Source organism: Cydia strobilella, chromosome Z (genome assembly GCF_947568885.1).
Source record: "Cydia strobilella chromosome Z, ilCydStro3.1, whole genome shotgun sequence".
Taxonomy (NCBI): Eukaryota; Metazoa; Arthropoda; class Insecta; order Lepidoptera; family Tortricidae; genus Cydia; species Cydia strobilella.
The window spans coordinates 1,990,207-2,011,010 of record NC_086068.1 but is presented as its reverse complement, the minus strand read 5'-3'; the positions used below and the strand labels follow the sequence as shown (position 1 = coordinate 2,011,010).

The following is a 20,804-nucleotide window of genomic DNA, read 5'->3' as shown; positions in this document are numbered from 1 at the left end:
TTCTGTCTGACAAACTGTGCTAATATTGTCCTCTGGCTGACGGGACACAATAACAACAAGAAATAGTCGATTCTCCCATCAAAATCTAACTAAAATCCGACAAAAACATAAAAAATCGGGCCACATACTCCCGCCCGGCGAACCCCCATACGCGGTGTATATAAATGTAAATATTTTATTAAGGAGCAAATATCACGTATTATCAAGTTGAGTCGCGAGGAAAGACTGCTAGAGTGAACAATTATTATGTAAACTGTCCTGTTCTTAGACCCCTACATAGTTAAATGCATGGATAATTGTAAAAATACACGTACAAAATTAAACAAGGAGTCGTGACGTTAGAATATTAGTGTTCTCCATGTTCAAACATTGCCATACATTGTAAAAGTGCATCAACACCACAGTAAACTTATGTGTTTTGCAAATATAAGTTACCTTATGCACAGTGTTCCTTCACTAAATTTAACTGCGGAGTGAATGCACCTTGAGAATCCAATACGATAGAAATTTAAATACAATGTATGATCGAGTGGTGTGAACGTAAAACGTTAATCTTTTATTAATTATTACATAGTCTACATATATGCTACACCTCAAATATTTTTATAAATTAATCTTTAAAGATTTAACCCAATTATCTATGGTAATAACTTCTGACAAAAAAAAACTAAACTAGTTTTTTTGCACAAACAAATATTGTTTTTACTTACCCATCACGTACAATGCGTTTAGTACTCGATCGTATTGGATTTCCACACAGTGAAGTGAAATTGTGAATAAACTATATTAACAGAACGACATTTTGTTTATTTCGTACGTTTATTATTTCAGTAATCTGTGAAATAACTGTAATAAGACTATCAAGGAACCTATACTATATCTGTCTTAATAAAAAAAACATAAATATGGTTTAAAATTATATTACAATGGGTCACATATTAGGCAGTGTTGGACATTATGTCTAAAAATCCAGCTCTAAAAATGACCTTACATAGTTACTGAAATGTCTACATTGAAATTAATATACATAGTATCGTATATTGGAGAGTATTTTGATATGATTTTGTATCAAGCCATGTTTTAAGTGATACGAACATAGTGATTTTAGATCTGGATTTATCTGTGCCAGTACGTACGCGGTGAAAAATAAATGCATACATATTTTCTGTAATGAACTCGAAAATAGCATTACCACATATATAATATATGGGTAAGCATTTGATAAAAAAAGTTTTTTTTTTGCGTTTTTTATTCAATTTTTTATTTGTTTGTTTTATGTGAGGCAGGGGACAATTATATGTTCCCAAAAGAACATATGCACACATATTTTCTGTAATGAACTCGAAAATAGCATTACCACATATATAATATATGGGTAAGCATTTGATAAAAAAAAATATTTTTTTTGCGTTTTTTATTCAATTTTTTATTTGTTTGTTTTATGTGAGGCAGGGGACAATCATATGTTCCCAAAAGAACATATGCACACATATTTTCTGTAATGAACTCGGAAATAGCATTACCACATATATAATATATGGGTAAGCATTTGATAAAAAAGTTTTTTTTTGCGTTTTTTATTCAATTTTTTATTTGTTTGTTTTATGTGAGGCAGGGGACAATCATATGTTCCCAAAAGAACATATCTGGGGAAACGTTTCGCTTAATTCACTTTACCACATAATATAGTTGATATTTTTATTGTGTCCCAGGGGACAAATATTATGTGTGTTTTTTTTCAATGGCCAGTAATATGCATTTATGTTTTCGACGCGTACACAATATACTAAATGTAAAATATGAGATGTGCAGTTATCGTGTGATTCCATGACGTGCGTCTACGCTGGTCTCATGCGATTTACACAATACCTATTGTATTTTAATAAAAAAAACTGAGCCGGCATTTGTTGTAAAAAAAATAAACACATCACTTGTCCAATTTCGTTAAAAATTAAGTATTTTTTATTTTATTTCTTCGGGTCTCTATTGTTTCCCATATAGTTTTGTCATAATGTATTGTTTGTTCACATTTTCGTTAGTCATAATTTGGTTTTTCTCTGAAACACGTAACTTTTCAGGATTGCCATAAAACAAACCTAACCTAATCTAAAGGATAACCTGAGGAAAATCATGAAAAGTTAACGGTTTCAGAATTATGACTAATGATAATATGACAATCATTACATTATGACTTTCAATAATTATGTCATACAAAGGGACCCCTATTTGTTCTCACCGGGGTTGGAATTAGGTACTATCGCGAAAAACGAAAATCGTAATAGTACATTTTACAACTAGTGTGAAAAGACATTTCACACGTGTTGTAAACGACGTTTTTTAATACAATTGCGAAAAAATAATAAATTAATATATCATTAGTGGAATCATACCACCAAACCAAACCAAAACCAAAAGTAGCTATACAGCCCTTGATACTTGAGCTGCCGCAGCCCGCGATACCTTCATACTCGTGCGCGCCCCGGCCGCGGCCGCCGCGGGCCCGGCTCGGGTTGGTCAACGACACCTCCTCATAACTCATGAGGCCCTGGTACCTGCTCCGCGCTAAATTACATTTTAACTGCGTTTCGAAAGTATAGTTTGGAACTAAAAAGTAAAAAGCACTAGTTCGAGAAATTGAGCTTCTCGCACGCTACGCAGCCACAAAAAGTACCACTTTTTGAGCAACTATTAAAAATTTCTTTATCTGCCTCTATCGTTCTTACATACTCGAGCGATGAGAAAATTTACGATTTATTGTACTCATACTCTCATACTAATACTCATTTATTAATAAAAATATTTCATATTACACGTCATAATTGGATTTACATAATATATTCAATTAATTCAAATAATCATTAATTAAAATTAAAGTAAAATAAAACAGTATAAAAATATTGAGAAGCGCTGGTGGCCTAGCGGTAAGAGCGTGCGACTTTCAATCCGGAGGTCGCGGCTTCAAAACCCCGGCTCGTAACAATGAGTTTTTCGGAACTTATGTACGGAATATCATTTGATATTTATACCAGTCGCTTTTCGGTGAAGGAAAACATCGTAAGGAAACCGGACTAATCCTAACAAGGCCTAGTTTCCCCCTCTGGGTTGGAAGGTCAGATGGCAATCGCTTTCGTAAAAACTAGTGCCTACGCCAATTCTTAGGATTAGTTGTCAAGCGGACCCGAGGCTCCCATGAGCCGTGGCAAAATGCCGGGATAACGCGAGGAAGATGATGAAAACAATATAAAAATAATCAACACATTACAAACTTCCAATAATTATTAAAAATACAAAATATAAAATTAAATTAAGATTAAATTATTATTATTATATTCTGACATGTCATAAAAAGCTTTAGTGGTCAACCATTTTTTTTAACTGATTATAGAGTGTCAGGCCATTTTCAATATTTTTAATGTTATCAGGTAGTTTATTGTAAATACCCTGTATTTCGCGATAGTATCTGAGGCCCCGGAATTTTCATAGCACGTAAAGGGGCCCACAGACTATCAGTCCGCCGGACGATATCGGCCTGTCAGTTGTTCGGAGCTGTCAAATTTTTGTTCTAACTGACAGGCCGATATCGTCCGGCGGACTGATAGTCAGTGGGCCCCTTTAGACTAAAGTGATGTACAGCCTGGCAAAAAAGACTAGAAATTAAAAAGTGGCAACTTGTCGTACCGTTTTCCTTAGATTGATTTGAAAGGTTATGACACTACGGTGTTGCCACTTTTTAATTTTTAATTTTTTTTCTACTCTTTTTTGCCAGACTGTAAGGAGTCGATTAAAATTCAACCCACACGTATTCGACTGTACCGACCAAAAATATATCACTTTCAGGTTTTTACCGCAAACGTTTTTAGGGTTCCGCAGTACACTATGAACCCTAAAAAGAACCCTTGTCGTAAAAACCTGAAGGTGACATTATTTTGGGAGGTACTGTAGCCGGTTCAAATTTTCTTATTAAAATAACAATCATATTATATAACAAAATGTTACCACATAAGATGCTTGTTCGACTGAATTACTGGTGTAAGTGAAACTAGCACAAGTGACAACGCGACACAAAAGTACCACTCTATATTCAATTAGCAGTGTCAAACTGACATATTCGCTAGCGTATGCGTAACTTACTTTCTATACATCTCGCTCGCACTTATATGCCAGTACGAGCGAGATGCATAGAAAGTAAGTTACGTGAATATGGTGTTAGCTGTTTAAATAGTTTTGTAAGAACGTATATCACGGTGTCGTTTATTCTATAGTATTTTTCAAACTGGAAGGGTATGCTGACAGGTGTCATCTCCATACAATTTATAACCTAAAAATGCTAAATGTCGCAAAATTTTATTGAATTGACATCTATCAGCGTACTTTTCCAGTTTGAAAAATACTATAGCCGCACAAGCCTTATTGATCGGACTATTACCCCAGTAATTCAGTCCTTCGAGTGCGATTAGTTGACGGCAGAGGTTAGCGACGTTGAATTTATAATAAATAGCTTAAATAATCAAATATCATGAGGGAAATGAATAATGTGCGTAGCACTACATAATAATGTTCTATACCAAAATAGATAATAAATTCTTTGGTTATTTTGTAATTATGGAAGTTTTAATTATCTCCCCATAACTATCCTAAGTACAGTCACAGGGCGGACACGCTATACATCAAAAATCACACGTTTCTATGTGTGGACGGCACGTCTGTACACGCGGAATGCGTCATAGTGTAAGTTGCTTAAAAATAGTACTGAGAGCACGGCAGAAGTCCGTCACATTTCTGTCGCGGGGCGAGGTAATTCGAATCGGGGCGGGGCAGTGCGTGGCCGTTCTGTATGATAATACTATTACTTATTGCGCAGCAATTACTATGGCTAGACCCCAGAATTCGGGGCGGCCGCATGTACTTGTAGCGGCGCGACTAAATCGCGGAGTGAGCCGAGTGAGTCACGCCTGACCAAGATTGGTGATTCGAGGTCTCGCACGAAATATCTGAATCGAGATTGGGTGTTTCGAGATCTTGAGCGTCAGTCTTTCGAGATCGAGATTTGACAAAGTATGTAATTGAAAATGTGTTGCTTGTCAATACTACTTTATTAGTTAACGTCATGATATATTTAGAAAATGAAAACAAATAATAGATACTGTTCAGCTTTGTTTTTTGTATACCTTGGCCGCTCTGGTATAAAAGGTGAAAGCTATCAAATTTTTGCAGGTCGAACATGCTACTACGAAGAGAAAATGAAAATCCAAAGTCTCTTAAATGACTAATTTTTAACCCCCGACGTAAAAAGAGAGGGGTGTTATAAGTTTAACGTGTCTCTCTGAAGTGACACACAACGTAGCTGTTAGCGAACTAATTTATTTAACCCGTTATCGCGGTGGGCGCAGCCACCGAGCGTACTTACATCTATCTATGCATGCATATACAACAATCCCTTCCCCATAGTTTCTTACCCTAACTTAAAACTAGCACAGTCCGATCAGCTTAGAAGTACTGTTTATAATGAAACCGCTTGAGCCGTGAACACGCGGCCGGTGGGTCCGCCGAGTCGGGAGGCGCGTCGCCCGCTGCGGGGCCGGGCGGCCAAGGTTGCCGACGCAGGCACAGGAGCCGGCCTCGGCGCGGCCACAGACGCTGTGTCGAGCTCGAGAGGCCTCGCATCCTTCTCCCCCATCGTCAGTTCATCTTCGTTATTCCAGCCTACAGGCTCGTGTGACGGGGATTGCCTAGTCATTGCCTCCGGTCCACCAGCTAATATGTTAGGCACCCCAGTAGGCCCGACATTAAAAACGGGAGGTGCGTCAGGAGATGATGACTCGCTGGAGAATTCTGGTGTTATGTTTGGCTCGGGAAGGCACACAAGTGACACACAACGTGGCTGTTAGCGAACTAATTTATTTAACCCGTTATCGCGGTGAGCGCAGCCACCGTGCGTACTTACGTCTACCTATGCTATTTATTTAGTAAGTAATTAATTAATGTACATATATATAAAAAGCATGTTTGTAGGGTTAATAAATAATGATAGGGTTAATATTGTATAATTTTAATTTTGAATTTTTATTAATGTTATTTTATATTTTTCATTTTTTATTTTCTATTTTTCTTTTTGTAATTTTTGTAATGTGTTAAAATATGGGTTTGTAAGACCTGAAATAAATGATTTTTTTTTATGCATGCATAATTGCATATATCAACAGTGGGGTAAGTAAGACTACCACTTAAGGGGCCCTCTGATTATCAGTCCGCCGGACGGATATCGGCCTGTCAGGACAAAAATGTTTTTTTTTTTGTTCTGACAGGCCGATATCGTCCGGCGGTATTGTTAACCGATGATTCGATGAATCACATCAAAAATAAAGTCCGGGAATTTTCTCGTCGTTCGTTAAAATAGCCATTAGGTATAATTTGTTTATTGATTTTACTAACATAGTTTGTTTTGCTCAGGGCAAGACTAACAGTATGAGAATTGCATACAAATGATAGTCTTACAGTTTTGACTTATTCACGGTTAGTTTCACTAGACTTATACGTCGAAATATCGGGAGCTCGAAAACAATAGGGTATTTGACTGTATTTAAAATAAATTATTTTACACCAGCATGAAATAAAGCACCAGAAGATTAATAGAAAAACGTAGACAGCAGTTATTTTTAGACACAATTTCTATTTTAAAACCCGTATAAAACTATAAATAGAAGGTAATTTGATCGTGACGTCACATGCTTATAGTGTTTCATATAAATTCCATAGTTATTTATTTATTTAGTCGTATGGCATATTACAATTCATGGTCGCTTTACAGATTTACAAATTAATAGTTAGGTTCTTCACCCAAAGGGCTGCGTTGTCGCTTAGCTTAAGTAAGTCCAGAGGATCTCCTGTGTACTTCCTTTTTGGACACTCGCGGACTATGTGGTAAATGGACTGTACAGGTGCTCCACAGTCGCACTTCGGTTCTATAGTAGAAAATCGTTTTGACAGTTCGAAAAAAGAAACTGATTTGACTAGATAATCACGGTCCATATCCCGGTGAATATAAAGGGGCCCACTGACTATCAGTCCGCCGGACGGTATCGGCCTGTCAGTTGTTCGGAACTGACACATTTTTGTTTTAACTGACAGGCCGATATCGTCCGGCGGACTGATAGTCAGTGGGCCCCTTAACCTAATGTAATTATATTCTGTTTTTTTATTCCGTAGACTAAAATGACATTTCATGTGGTACTAAGAAATGTCATTTCATACACATGAAACGTAATTTTAGTCTACGGAATAAAAAAACAGATTTTCATTTTCATCCTGGCAGGGTCGCCATGTGAGGTGGGACGTAAAGGAGAAGTCGATTGTGTTGAATATAAGTTTATTCTGTATTAAATAACAAGTACATGCCCTTATATACTAAGCTACGCACGTGTGTGGGTAAGGCGTACACACTACACATGATCTAAATTAATAATCTGTATCTGTTTTTACTAGATGCCGCGAGCCGCCAGCGTCGCTCAAAGTACTTCAAGCGTCAATCGCGCGTGCAGCCCGAAGAGAGAGAAGTGAGGAAACAAGCGTCCGAGCCCGCGCCCCCCGCGCCCGGCCCCGCGTCCACTCCCGCGCTCAGGAAACATGAGTCCTACCCGCAGTATGGCGGACAGGTCAGTGCCTATTATGCTCTATTGTACCTAATATTGCCAGCGTCGCTCAAAGTACTTCAAGCGTCAATCGCGCGTGCAGCCCGAAGAGAGAGAAGTGAGGAAACAAGCGTCCGAGCCCGCGCCCCCCGCGCCCGGCCCCGCGTCCACTCCCGCGCTCAGGAAACATGAGTCCTACCCGCAGTATGGCGGACAGGTCAGTGCCTATTATGCTCTATTGTACCTAATACTGCCAGCGTCGCTCAAAGTACTTCAAGCGTCAATCGCGCGTGCAGCCCGAAGAGAGAGAAGTGAGGAAACAAGCGTCCGAGCCCGCGCCCCCCGCGCCCGGCCCCGCGTCCACTCCCGCGCTCAGGAAACATGAGTCCTACCCGCAGTATGGCGGACAGGTCAGTGCCTATTATGCTCTATTGTATCTAATACCACAGAATAATTAATACGGTACAGAAAGGAAACTTCCTACAAAATCGAAGTTTGACAGCGGTTCAGGGCGTCAAGTCATTATCTTATCTGTGGTCGTGCACGCAAAGGAACGTCAAGTTGTGCCAACCCTAATAATTGCTCGGAGCAATGCTGAGCCGAACGGAGCCGAGTTTGCCCGAAGCGAGTTTCTCACCCCTGCTAATACTGCCAGCGTCGCTCAAAATTCCTCAATCGTCTATTTATACTTACCATCATCAAATCGTCCATCTATAATATACGCGTCACATCACTAGTATAGCGGCCGGCAGACATTTTAGTCTGACGCTCACATCGCTAGCCTAATATTACAGGGTTCTATGTTTCACTTTTATCGAACTGAAATTTGAACTTTATCATAGTGACATTAAGTCGAATTTCAACTATCTGGAAAATGTAACATAGAACCCTGTAATAGTCCTTGAAAGGACTAATCACGGCACGGGAATAGCTTGCCGCCTCTCCCGCACCTCTATATTTTTGACATCATCGGTTTAATTAAATAAATCCTCAAATCTACGCCTTATAGACGACCGGTCTGGCCTAGTGGATAGTGAGTGTAGTGACCCTGCCTGTGAAGCCGATAGTCCTGGCTTCGAATCCCGTTAAGGGCATTTATTTGTGTGATGAACACAAATATTTGTTCCTGAGTCATGGGTGTTTTCTATGTATATAAGTATGTATTTATCTATGCAAGTATGTATATCGTCGTGCAAGCTTTGCTTAGTTTGGGGCTAGGTTGATATGTGTAAGATGTCTGTAATAATAAAAAATAAAAAAAACGCTTATTGACAGGCAAGGATCACCCATGAAAAATTTACAGACACAATTACACTATTTGTGGTATTTTCTATAAAAAGGGACCTTATTGTCGATGGCGCTTACGCCATCATTAACGATGCTCCGATATAAATACAATGCCGCGCGGCGCTGTGCGGCGTAAGCGCCATCGACAATAAGGTCCCTTTTCATAGAAAATGCCCCATTTAACTACATATATGTGACGATTTCAACCAAAAGGTACCACATTGTCGCTTGCCGATAAGGTTGATTTCAAATTAAAGCTATATGGAAATAGTGCCTTATTGACAACCGACAATAAGTACCCTTTTGATTGAGAATGGCACATGTATACCCATGCTACCTAACAATAAATAAATTGCAAATTGCAAAATATGCCACAAGTATATCGTACATGGTTATTTCCGATTCTCATCGGTGTACAGACACCCAATATCGGAAAAACAGGCTGTCCGGGTTATTTATTAATTTTATTATTATTTATTTTATTGTCTGTGCGTCTTAATACACGAAGTAAGATAAAAGTACCTATTTTGAACCGTTACTCTCACTGGTCCTACTTGAAATAAACTCTAGAAGCTTTTGGTTTTTACTGTTGATATGCGTAAGAAATGATACCTGACCTAGGCAGCAAAGTGACGTCAGCGACGTCATAATGACGTAATTATGGCGTCATAATGACGTCACTGACGTCATAATGACGTAATTATGGTGTCATTATGACATCACTGAGGTCATAATGACGTATAAATGCTGTTAGGGGAAGAGCTGTTCCATGTATAAATAGTAATTATAATTGCCTCTTCTCACAGAACCGCACGCGGACTCTAGACCACGAGATAGGTTCGCTGCTGATCCGCGCCGTGACGTACATTGACCGGCAGACCAACGCCCCCTCGGCCTCCACTTCCTTCGAGGAGGCGCCAGCCACGCGAGCCAGTCACACACCCGCCGTCAGGTAAGTGAATTGTTAAGGTAGCTATTAGGGGGCGATGTCCCCATTTGCTAGTGGAGAAACTGAGAGACTTTGCCCCCTGTAAGCATTAAGACTTGTTTAACTTGTGTGTTATTGTAAGAGCGAGATGAGTTGGTAATTTAAAAAAAACCGGCCAAGTGCGAATCGGACTCGCGCACCAAGGGTTTTCCGTACTTTTTAGTATTTGTTATAGCGGCAACAGAAATACATCATCTGTGAAAATTTCAACTGTCTAGTTATCACGGTTCATGAGATACAGCCTGGTGACAGACAGACGGACAGCGGAGTCTTAGTAATAGGGTCCGGTTTTTACCCTTTGGGTACGGAACCCTAAAAACATACCAGCTGTTAGGTGAGTGATCTTACAGAATCACTAGGCCACGAGATAGATTCGCTACTGCCGATCGATGTACGTCACCGCGCGGTGACGTACATCGATCGGCAGACCACTTCCTTTGAGGAGGCGCTACGCGAGGTTTTGATTAGAGTAAAGAAAGTAGAAAAACTTGGCGTTCAAAAAGACAATTTACTATTCATAAAATAAATAGATCGTCGATTATTGTCTCTAAATCGAAAGCAATGAAAAAACTGTCCAAGGAAAAGTTCGCTTTAATTTGACGGTTGCGGTGTCGATCGGGAGAATTAAAATTGTATAACGAAAACTAAGTTGCCATTGCAGCCTTTTATGCTTGACCGTCCGGCGTCAACTTAAAATGCTTGTTGGTAGGCCTACATGAATAAAGTATATATGTGACAGTTTCAACCAAAAGGTATCACATTGTCGCTTGTTGATAACGTTGATTTCTAATTGAAGCTATATGGAAATAGCGCCTTACTGACAAGCGACAATAAGTACCCTTTTGTTTGAAAATGGCACAAATGATTCTTGAAGCTTTTATTCAAGGCCAAAATATCGTATGAACCGTTTGTAGGACTAGGTACCCCTGAGCGATAAAGCTTAAACTTTCACTCACAGGAATGGTCCCCCTCTAAGCTGCAACTTCTGCTGGAACACAGTAGACGAGTGCGGCCGCATCCTCCGACGAAAGACGCAGTACCACTGCCCAGAATGTCAGACCAACCTGTGCATCGTGCCCTGCTTCCACGAGTACCACGAGGGGCCCGACGCGGCTGACGCCAGTGCGAGCGCGGCCGCAAGTGCCAGGTGAAGTGTTATTAGGTACCATTAAGACTGATCTTAGCTACGCTAGTCGCACGAGCTACCGGGGGGCGAAGCACCAAGGTAATGTGGCAGAAATGAGCTATTAAGGGGCGATGCCTTTGAGTGAATGGTACCTGAGGGGCGATGCCCCTTGTAAGCATAAAATTGAATGTTTTGTCGTTGGAAAAAAAAAATGAAAATTGTTTAATTTTGTATACGTTTTAGGATTGCTTATTATTTGGAAATTAATATATGGCGTGCCTTATATCTCGATAGTGTATGCGCTGAACGTGGAACTATAGTATTAAAATGTCCTACATTGTCCATGTTAAGAGAAGAGACGTTAAATACGCAAGTGTCTCTCTGTTTTTTTTTTAAACAAAAAAAATGTGTGAATTTATGCTAAATTTCGTAATTATTTTGAACGTATTTAAAGTTGCACTTTTTTTTAAAAAGGGGAATTATTATGTTATTTCTGCTTAGAATCACGAACTCCTTTCGATCCTAATGGAAGAAAAAAATTCCCAAATTTTCCATTCATACGTTCCTTTTATTCCGTTGCCGTGATGCAAAGTCGATAAAAATGGTAACATAAAAATGGAAATAAAAACCTTGGGACACATTTTTTTCTCCTATTAAGTTCGAAAGAGCTCGTGATTCTAAGGAGATATAACATAAAATTTCCCAAATTTGGAAAAAAGGGTCCCTTTAGACTACATATTTGTCAGCGCATTTGTAAAAAAATATATTTGTTGCGATAGTTAATATAGAATAAGGACCTCCGGCTTGCTCAGCTAATTCATTATAGTTTGAATCTTCTCAAATGATTTTTACGCCAAAAGCCATAGTTTCGTGCCACGCGCTGAGACACAATGGCCACGCGCTCAGACACAATGGCCACGCGCTCACACAAAAGAAACAATCGCTTTTGTTTAACAGATTAAGGTCTTTGGCGTAAAAATCATTTGAGAAGTTTCAAACTATACAAGCGGAATAAGCAATAAACTGCCTTAAAACTGATTAACACTTATAGAGGTTATATGACAAATACATGTTCAAAACATACAACCTATTATGAAATATAATAACCAATCATATAATAAGGTTAACATTTTAAAGTATTTAAAGTTACAAAGTAATTTATAGATATCGAGAATAACGTTTAAGTGGTCTATCTATATCACTTGTTTGTATTTATTTATATTAATATGTTTTTATAGGGTAAATCGTCAATTACCGGCCACTGTTTAATAACTGGCCACCTTAAACTAAAAATTCACCTATAAATAAATTAATTTTACTGACACCTTATACTAAAAATGATTTCTGTTTAGGTATAGATGAATAAAATTCATTTTCAGTAGGTATGAGGTGGCCAGTTATTAAATAGTGGCCAGTAATTAAAGATTTACCCTACATCTTACTGTACCGAAAACCTCTGTGTTGTGGGAGCATTTTAGAAGTATGGCTTATATGTATTTCGGTAAACGACACTGGTGGAAGTCCTTACTGAACCGAAAGCAGAACCAGATGTTTTAAATTTGGTTTATCGGAACCAGAAATCGGAACCGAAAACGGAACAGGAACCAGAATCATAGCCTGAGTCAGTACTGTCAGTAGGTACACATTACACAACACAATACATACGAATAGATATTTTTAATTCAATAACACGAATAAAACAAAACAACTAATTAGTGCGGCACGTGGCAATCGGGGAGATGAGAGAATGACAGGTACAATAAACCTGTTTGTTTTTGATGTACGCCGCTCATGTCCCGAATGCTAAGATTTGACATCCGATACAACTTCCGATTCAAAAGTAACGGAACCGGAACCGAAGCGGATTTGTAATACCAATCGGAAATTCCGTCTTAACGGAACCGGAGCTCCGTAGCATCCCTAGATCGGCTTTTCGGGGGCAAAATTAAATGACAGATATGGAGTCCCTATATCGATTAACTTAAATATCGATGCTTTTCTAGTGATCGCTCCAAGTTATGCTTGATAGAATAATAATTTAATTTTTTTCTTCTTATTTTAAGGGAATGTTTAAAACTTCTCTCTACATCGCGTTTTTTTTTCAAGTATGTCTTTCCGAATAACCATCCCATTATGCTATTTCTTTTTTATAACGCTTTTTAATTAACTTTTTAATTTTTAATATAGAGATAACTACATATTTCATCATTCAAAGGTACCTTACCTGGTGATAATTTGAAGTTATGAGAATCTTTGTCTCCAAAATAGTACTCCCAAAAAGAACACTTCCAAGCAAAGCGGGGAGCAATCACGAGTAAGATTAATAATGGTATTCTCCTATTAATCAAATCAGTTTCTTCTTTAGAACTCAAAACGATTTGCTAATATGGAATCTATATGAAAACTAACATAGTGACGTCACGGTCAACTCACCTACTTTTTATATTTATATCCGATTGATAAAATAGAAATTGTATTTCTTACAATTAACTGGTGTTTTATTTCGTGCATGGTGTAAAACAACTTATCTTAAATACAGGAAACATCCCTATTGAGTTTATCGATCGAACTCCCTGTCTATAATTTAATTTTGTTCTTAATAACACAAAAAAATAAGAAAACTAATAAAAACCTAAAATATCGTGACACAAAAATCATCGACAATAACAAAACCTTCATGATCTGCGACACAGGAACTTAGTATCGAAAAAAAAACTATAGTCACGTTTCAACTCACACTACTTTTTGCGGCAATAACTTTTTTTCACACAAAGATTTGGGACTACCTGCCGTCCGTAGTAAAAGTTTTACAATTTAGAATAACCTGTCCGGTGACATACCGATTGCCCTTATTGGTCAAATTTGCCTCCTTTAGATTCAAAAAATTCGAGTTTTTCCCAACGCTGCCAGGCTATTTATATCGAAAATTAGCTAATTATGCCTTTAAAAGTTAATAAAACAATTTGACATTTAAAGAAAATATGAGGTAAGCGATCTACTATAATATATGCGTATTTTGTTCCCCAACGGTTTATTAGATCTGATCTGATACTTGTGTATTCCCGTTTGTCCCAGCCCCCAGCCCAGGGACATGGAATGATTCATGTGAATGTATATTCCCATCTGTGCCCGGTGGGGACAAATGGGAATATACCGATAATTCGATAATATCTAGTTAGATGTATGCTTTAAAATGTCATCGCTCATGCTGAACTAATACAGGGTGCAAATTAATTTGGTGCCGATTTTTACGGAGCTAAATGAAATAGCATTGCATAGAGTATTTACTTTTGTTTATTCCCACCATTTTTAGCGTAAAGTAGCTAAAGCCTGACAGGATTCTATTTGGCCCTGAGATACTGTCGCTACAAGCACCTTACATTATATGTACATATGTGCTATAATATAATGTGCGTACGTCATGTAAGTCAGTACCAATGAGGGCTATCGTTTTTTTGCTCACCAGTTGGCGCCTCTGTTGACGGTGGTCCAAAAGACTAAAGAACAGCTGTCAGTCATTGAAGTGACAAGTGACATTTGACATTTCGAACTATGACCACCAACTACACTAGCGCCCCTAGCGACGAATTCATACGCGTTAGCCCTCATTATGTCAATGAGTAATCTAAAAACATTGTTAATCGGAATGCTACAAAATCCTTCGTCCTATTGACGCAATGTTTTATTGTATTGATAATATTTTTTCTTGCATTTTGACAATCTATTTTGAGGTAAAATTGCTAATAATTGCGAAATATATTCTTCTTGTTGACATTGGTGTCATTCTATGACATTCAACGTCTGGTGTCATAAATTCTCCTTGCCAGTAAAATAAATTAGTACCCATAGACATATATATATATTACTTCGTAAAGGCTGGCCTTACGAGCACTACGAATGGGGCCTATACATTGGAGTCAAAATCGCATTTAGATGCACCAGCGCGCTCAGTCGTGTGGCGAATTGCGCAGTGGAAAGACATCATAGGCGATAAGCGTACGCATACAATTCCGACCGAACACCGACGCCTTTCCACTGCGCAATTCGCCACACGACTGAGCGCGCTGCTGTAACTAAATGCGACTTTGACTCCAATGTATCAGCCCCATTCGTAGTGCTTGTAAGGCCAGCCTTTACGAAGTAATATATATACACCCCAGGCCAAAACAACGTTGTTTTCTTTAATATCTCATGTTTCTATCTTTGTTGTATATATTTGTAAACTAAGACTTACATTAGGCAAACCCAAAAGATTAAAAATACACGCTTAATATCAAAACATCCTAAAATATTGTCAAAAAGCTAAAAAAATAAAGAAGGAAAATGTTACATAAATAAATAAATATTATAGGACATTCTTACACAGATTGACTAAGTCCCACGGTAAGCCCAAGGAGGCTTGTGTTATGGGTACGCAGTTAACGATATATATAATATATAAATACTTAAATACATAGAAAACACCCATGACTCAGGAACAAATATCTGTGTTCATCACACAAATAAATGCCCTTACCGGGATTCGAACCCAGGACCATCGGCTTCACAGGCAGGATCACTACCTCTAGGCCAGACCGGTTGACATAATTATACCTAGCCTTTAATTACATGACAAAATGTTGAATTGGCAACTATCACAGCCAGAGTAATATACTTTTAAAATGTTTTATTATTATTTTTATCAAATTGTCAATGAGTAGTATAAAATCCATCGCTTAAGGCCGTTTCGTCGGTTTGCCGCTGTCTCTATCACATTTCGCAATAAAGAACGGGAAAGATCATGCGCGCCAAGTGTCAATTTTGATCGAATTTTGTCGATTTTTATTTATTTTAAAAACGTTACCCTACAATATCGAAATTTGAAAGCTATGAAATTATTATTTAAGTTAAGATTGTTTTTTTCTTCTTTTTTTATTTATAGTATCACATAATAAATAACCGAGTAAAGTTGGATTTAAAAGTCCGAGTTAGAGGTTACTTTGGGAATTAATTGTATCGAGCGAAGTGTCATTATTTGTGTATCGGAAGCTATGATATTAAAGATAATATAGTCAAGAACTACATATATTTTTTCCACGTCTACTAATATCAACGCCTCTTAGAAAAACAGGATCATATAAGGAGATTTTTCGCCTTCTGGCTCAGGGAACCGCCTTAAAAGATCACACTTTTCTATTAAAATACAAGCTTGTTTCCATACTTTTGGCCTGGGGTGTATGTCTATGTTAGTACCACTGAATATCCGCTACATGGCGTAGGCCAAATATAATTATGTCAGAGTACAAAAGTCAATATTAGACAAGATATTTATCTGTAATTTATTCTGTGCTGTTAGCATCTATTTAGCCCCTAAAACACCGGTAATGTCCGCCCAAATGTATAAAATTGTATATTGACATGGTGATTACAAAGTTCTTTGTAAAAGAACTTTAGTTGTCTCGAATTAGTGTTTAGTAACTTAGTAATTTAGTGTTATTTTTATACTATTGGCGGTGACTCAAAGTCTTTCGATGCTTTAAGAATATGCCTGTGGATTTTAGAGTGAGTTGTTGCGAATAAATTTAACCTAAAATTCGCTAAATGAAAAATTGGTAATTATAGTCTGCCCATACAAAAGCAACATTAATTCAATGTACTTTTGAAATCCATCGGCATTCATCGGTAGAATGGAATGGTCATATCCATTTGCTACTTTTTTTGTTGCATGCAGTAGAAAATCAGTACTCACTGAAAAAACTCATTTTGCACCCTTGTTGCGTTATAGTACATTTCGATACAAGTGCGAAAAGTAGACACGTGTTGCGAATTACTTATTGCACTTGTATCGTACAAGGTTGTAAATCGTCACTTTGTCGTCGTACTGGCCACTCTTTAATAACTGGCCACTATGGTTGGCTAGTTATTGACACCTTATACTAAAAATGAATTCTGTTCACTTATAAACAGAATTCATTTGTAGTATAAGGTGTTAACTAGCCAACCATATAGTGGCCAGTTATTAAAGAGTGGCCAGTCAATAACGATTTACCCAATGTCATACATTTTCGATATAGGCACGTTAAGTGCAAATAAATAAATAAAAGTAAACATATGTACTGTAAATAATAACTGGGTCATTCTAATGGGTTGCGTCTAATTGCCACGACCCCTTTCATACATTTTGTATGGGTCGCGGCAATTAGACCGCAGTCATTTTTTTTCTGAAATGAAATTATAGGTGATATAATTTATTTATAAATATTATTTGAGAAATTGTTATGCCCATTCCAACTTCGATGTTTGTTTTCTAAAGTGCCATGAAGAATTATTGCAGGTTTATAACTATAAAACTATAAAACTTTAGATTGTACGAAATTCTTTGTATGAAAAATATGTAATACGTGTTTAAATTTATACGTATTGTTGTATATAAATTATATGAGAGAAATTTTTGTTAGAAATTATTTAGATTAAAGAATTTTATAAAAATTAAGGTTTCACCTGAAGCCCAAACCACGAATATATAGTTATAAGGACACAAATAATAATTATTGCACTAGTTTTCATATGCATTGATGTTGATATATTTAATATGTATTATTAAGAATTATAACCAATGTTAAAGTATTTTAGATAAGTTTATATTTCTGTGTAAATCAGCTCAATTTATCTCTTATTACCTCTAATGAATACTTGTTAATTTATTGTATTTATAACTTTTAAAACTTTATGTTTACTTAATTTCTATATACGTTGGCCATCACCAAAGATTTATGCTTGTATAAGACGTGTAATGGGTAATGGCAAATACGTGCTTGGAAATGGACAGCTAATGGGGAATATTACGCGAAACTCTGCGTAGGAGGCGCCGCTACCACAATCGCGAAACAAGAAAATCGAAATTTCGTTATCTAACATCGATGTCACTCTTGCATATTCGAGCGATAAAGAGGCAGATAGCGAAATTTCGGATTCTGGTTTCCCGGTAGGTCCTCTGTAAACAAACCGCCTTGATGCATCAATGTTATATTTTATTATCTCTGAAAACTTGTTAAAAACCTTTTAAAGGTACAGTATGTATAAGTTACTCTATGGTTTATTAGATGGGCTAGTGCTGCACTCTGGTGGCAGAGCATTGCAGTAATATCCCCTATTCAGAGGGCACTGTACGGCTCGGTGCATTATGCGGTAACTTTGTTTGGTGACGTTTTACAATTTATGTGAATACAGGTAAGTGTGGCTGCGGGCTTACGTCCTGGCCACGACATTGCACGACTGGCTTCGGCTAAGGCGACAACCATAGGTTGGAGCGAGACACAGCGATCGGATATGGTTTTGGTCGCATAATGACGTGGCCAGGACGTTAGTGTGGCTGGCCTTCACATTAGGGCCTGAACCGCGAACACGAAAGTTCGCAAATTTCGAGCATCTTTCTCTTTTACTCCAATTAAGGCGAAATTAGAGTAACAGAGATATTTGCTCGAAATTGACGAATCATTATCTAGGGCGCCGTACAGCGACATCTAGACCTCTCAAGTTCACTTTGTCTCTAGGATACGATTTTAAAAAATTATACCTATTCTACAATCAATAACTCTTTGGTAACATGATACAGTCGCCATCAGATATATCGGAGCGGCCGAGGTGCTCACAAATATCTGAACACGCACTCTTAAGGCCTTGACAAGGAGTGCGTGTTCAGATATTTGTGAGCACCTTGGCCGCTACGATATATCTGATGGCGACTGTACTAAAGTGTAGTTCAATAGAAATGGCAAATAATGTAAACAAACCAATTTACCTTTATTACTTAATATTTTCGCACACGCAACGCTTTGTGCGAATGGGGCCTAATGCGACGCCTGCGCAGCGGCGGAACGATCGTGGAGGCTAATGACAGCCCCATAATTGGCCACTGGGCAAAATCGCATGCGTCGTTAGTAGATTACGATAAATGACATTTAATGAGACCTGTTTTTATTGGTATCACTTAATTATTATTATTTTCTATTTAGATTTTATTATTTCAACTTATGTGTGTCCAATTTCGTCTGAATAATGTAAATAATATGTAAGTGTGATGAGCGAAAGCTTGAAATGCCAACATAGAAAGAGACCTCAAAAGATCCCAGATGTCAAAAGAGACAACCCAAAACAGAGTTGCTTGGCGCAGAAGAGTGAGGAGGCCCGACCCCAAATAAAGGGAACAGGGAAAGAAGAAGAAGAGATGTCAAATGCCAACAAAATCTGTCATGCCTATCTTTTTATTTACATTATCCGCAATTTCTATTTTACTCAACTTTACTTGATATTTATTTTGGTAAATTTGGTGCCCTCCCTGTAACAGCAACACTCTTAACTGTCTATCGATGGACCTTATGCGTTTTATAATAAGGTTTACGAACTGTCACACTGTGGGCGATGGTACTGCGTTGTTAAAGGTGTAAGACCTGTGGCTCTAAAAAATTATGGCTCTTCAAACTAAACGACGTAATAATCATTTCTGATATATATTCTTGATTATAATAAATTTGTGGACTGTGTAAATCTCACCCTGTATACTGTCCTGCAATACCTGTGTTACTATTTAGGAAATGTGATATGACATATCAGGAGTATATGGAGATTATGGAGGTGGTGTATGTTTTATAATACTTAAAATGTAAATAAATGGTCAAAACTGTAGTTTGTTTTGTATTTTATGATCAGAGAAGGGAACCAATGCTGCTGATTGATTCCCTTCCCGCACGGCTCATCGCCACTCAACTCCGCCTCAGTGGAAATGCAGCCTTAGTCTGATTTATTAGCTGTGTGCGTGACAGTGGTGTCCGCTGGCGGTTATAGTATACAAAGGATTGACACATGTCAAATATATATTTTAGGCTGGTCCTTATTTGTCGAAGTTGTTTTTCTACGGCCATTTACCACTAAAAAAACAATGTATTTTTTTTTAGAATTTTTAAATATATTTTAGGGGTGTTTTATTTCTTATTTTCTTCGATTTTTCGTTGTGGGGCGATGAGTCAGGATGTATTCCAGGGTGTATATCCTACATTGGTTTTTAGTGGTAGATTTTGTGAGAGAGTGGGTGCCCCGTAGAAAAATCGTCAACGAAATAAGGATCATCCTAATATGGTGGCCAAAAATAAGTGCATTCCCGTTGCCAGGGAGGTTTTGGGATTATACTGAGCGACTTTTCCTAATGGACTAACCCCCAGATCGGAAAAAATATTGGCTGGTTCATACATTTTAGCTGGTCCATTTTCTATGGGAGGGTAAATTTTTCGCGATTTCCTGGTTGGTCCCATAGTAGAAGTTGCTCAGTATAATCACAAAACCTCCCTGGCAACGGGAATGCACTTATTTTTTAGCCATCCTGTATTTAATAGGTATGAAAATTTGTATGGCAAGTAAAATACATATCAGTGTATAAAAAAGTTTATTTACAACCTTATAGCTAGTTTGACTAGAATTTAAAGTGTGATGAGACTAGTAATTTCAGCCTTTTAGAAGTTTCCGCACGGATATAAGCTGTGTCCCCATCACAACATTAATTAAAATGTAAAATAAACATATTAACACGGGTTGGAGGAGCGACGCAGACTCAGACAGTTTGCCTCGATCCGCCAATGCGTGCTCCTGTTGAAGCTTCTCGTTACGGAGCGAAACATTTCGAGCGATTTGGGACTTAGGTTTAAAGAACGAAAGAAAGAACTTCATTTAAAGAAAATTGCATACAATACAAGTGTATTTTGAATTACAAGAGCATCAAAAGACTTAAGGGGCAGAAGGGGAC

The 20,804-nt window shown here is 37.8% G+C and overlaps 1 protein-coding gene across 1 annotated transcript; it reads left to right on the top strand.

Moving 5' to 3' along the window:
• The first annotated feature begins 5,759 nt into the window (after positions 1–5,759).
• Positions 5,760–11,379, top strand: LOC134755056 (uncharacterized). The gene is made up of 6 exons (XM_063691533.1): positions 5,760–5,865; positions 7,483–7,652; positions 7,693–7,845; positions 7,886–8,038; positions 9,722–9,867; positions 10,862–11,379. Exons 1-6 carry the CDS (start codon positions 5,760–5,762, stop codon positions 11,052–11,054), a joined length of 921 nt encoding a protein of 306 aa, XP_063547603.1. The 3' UTR covers positions 11,055–11,379.
• The last annotated feature ends 9,425 nt before the right edge of the window (positions 11,380–20,804 follow it).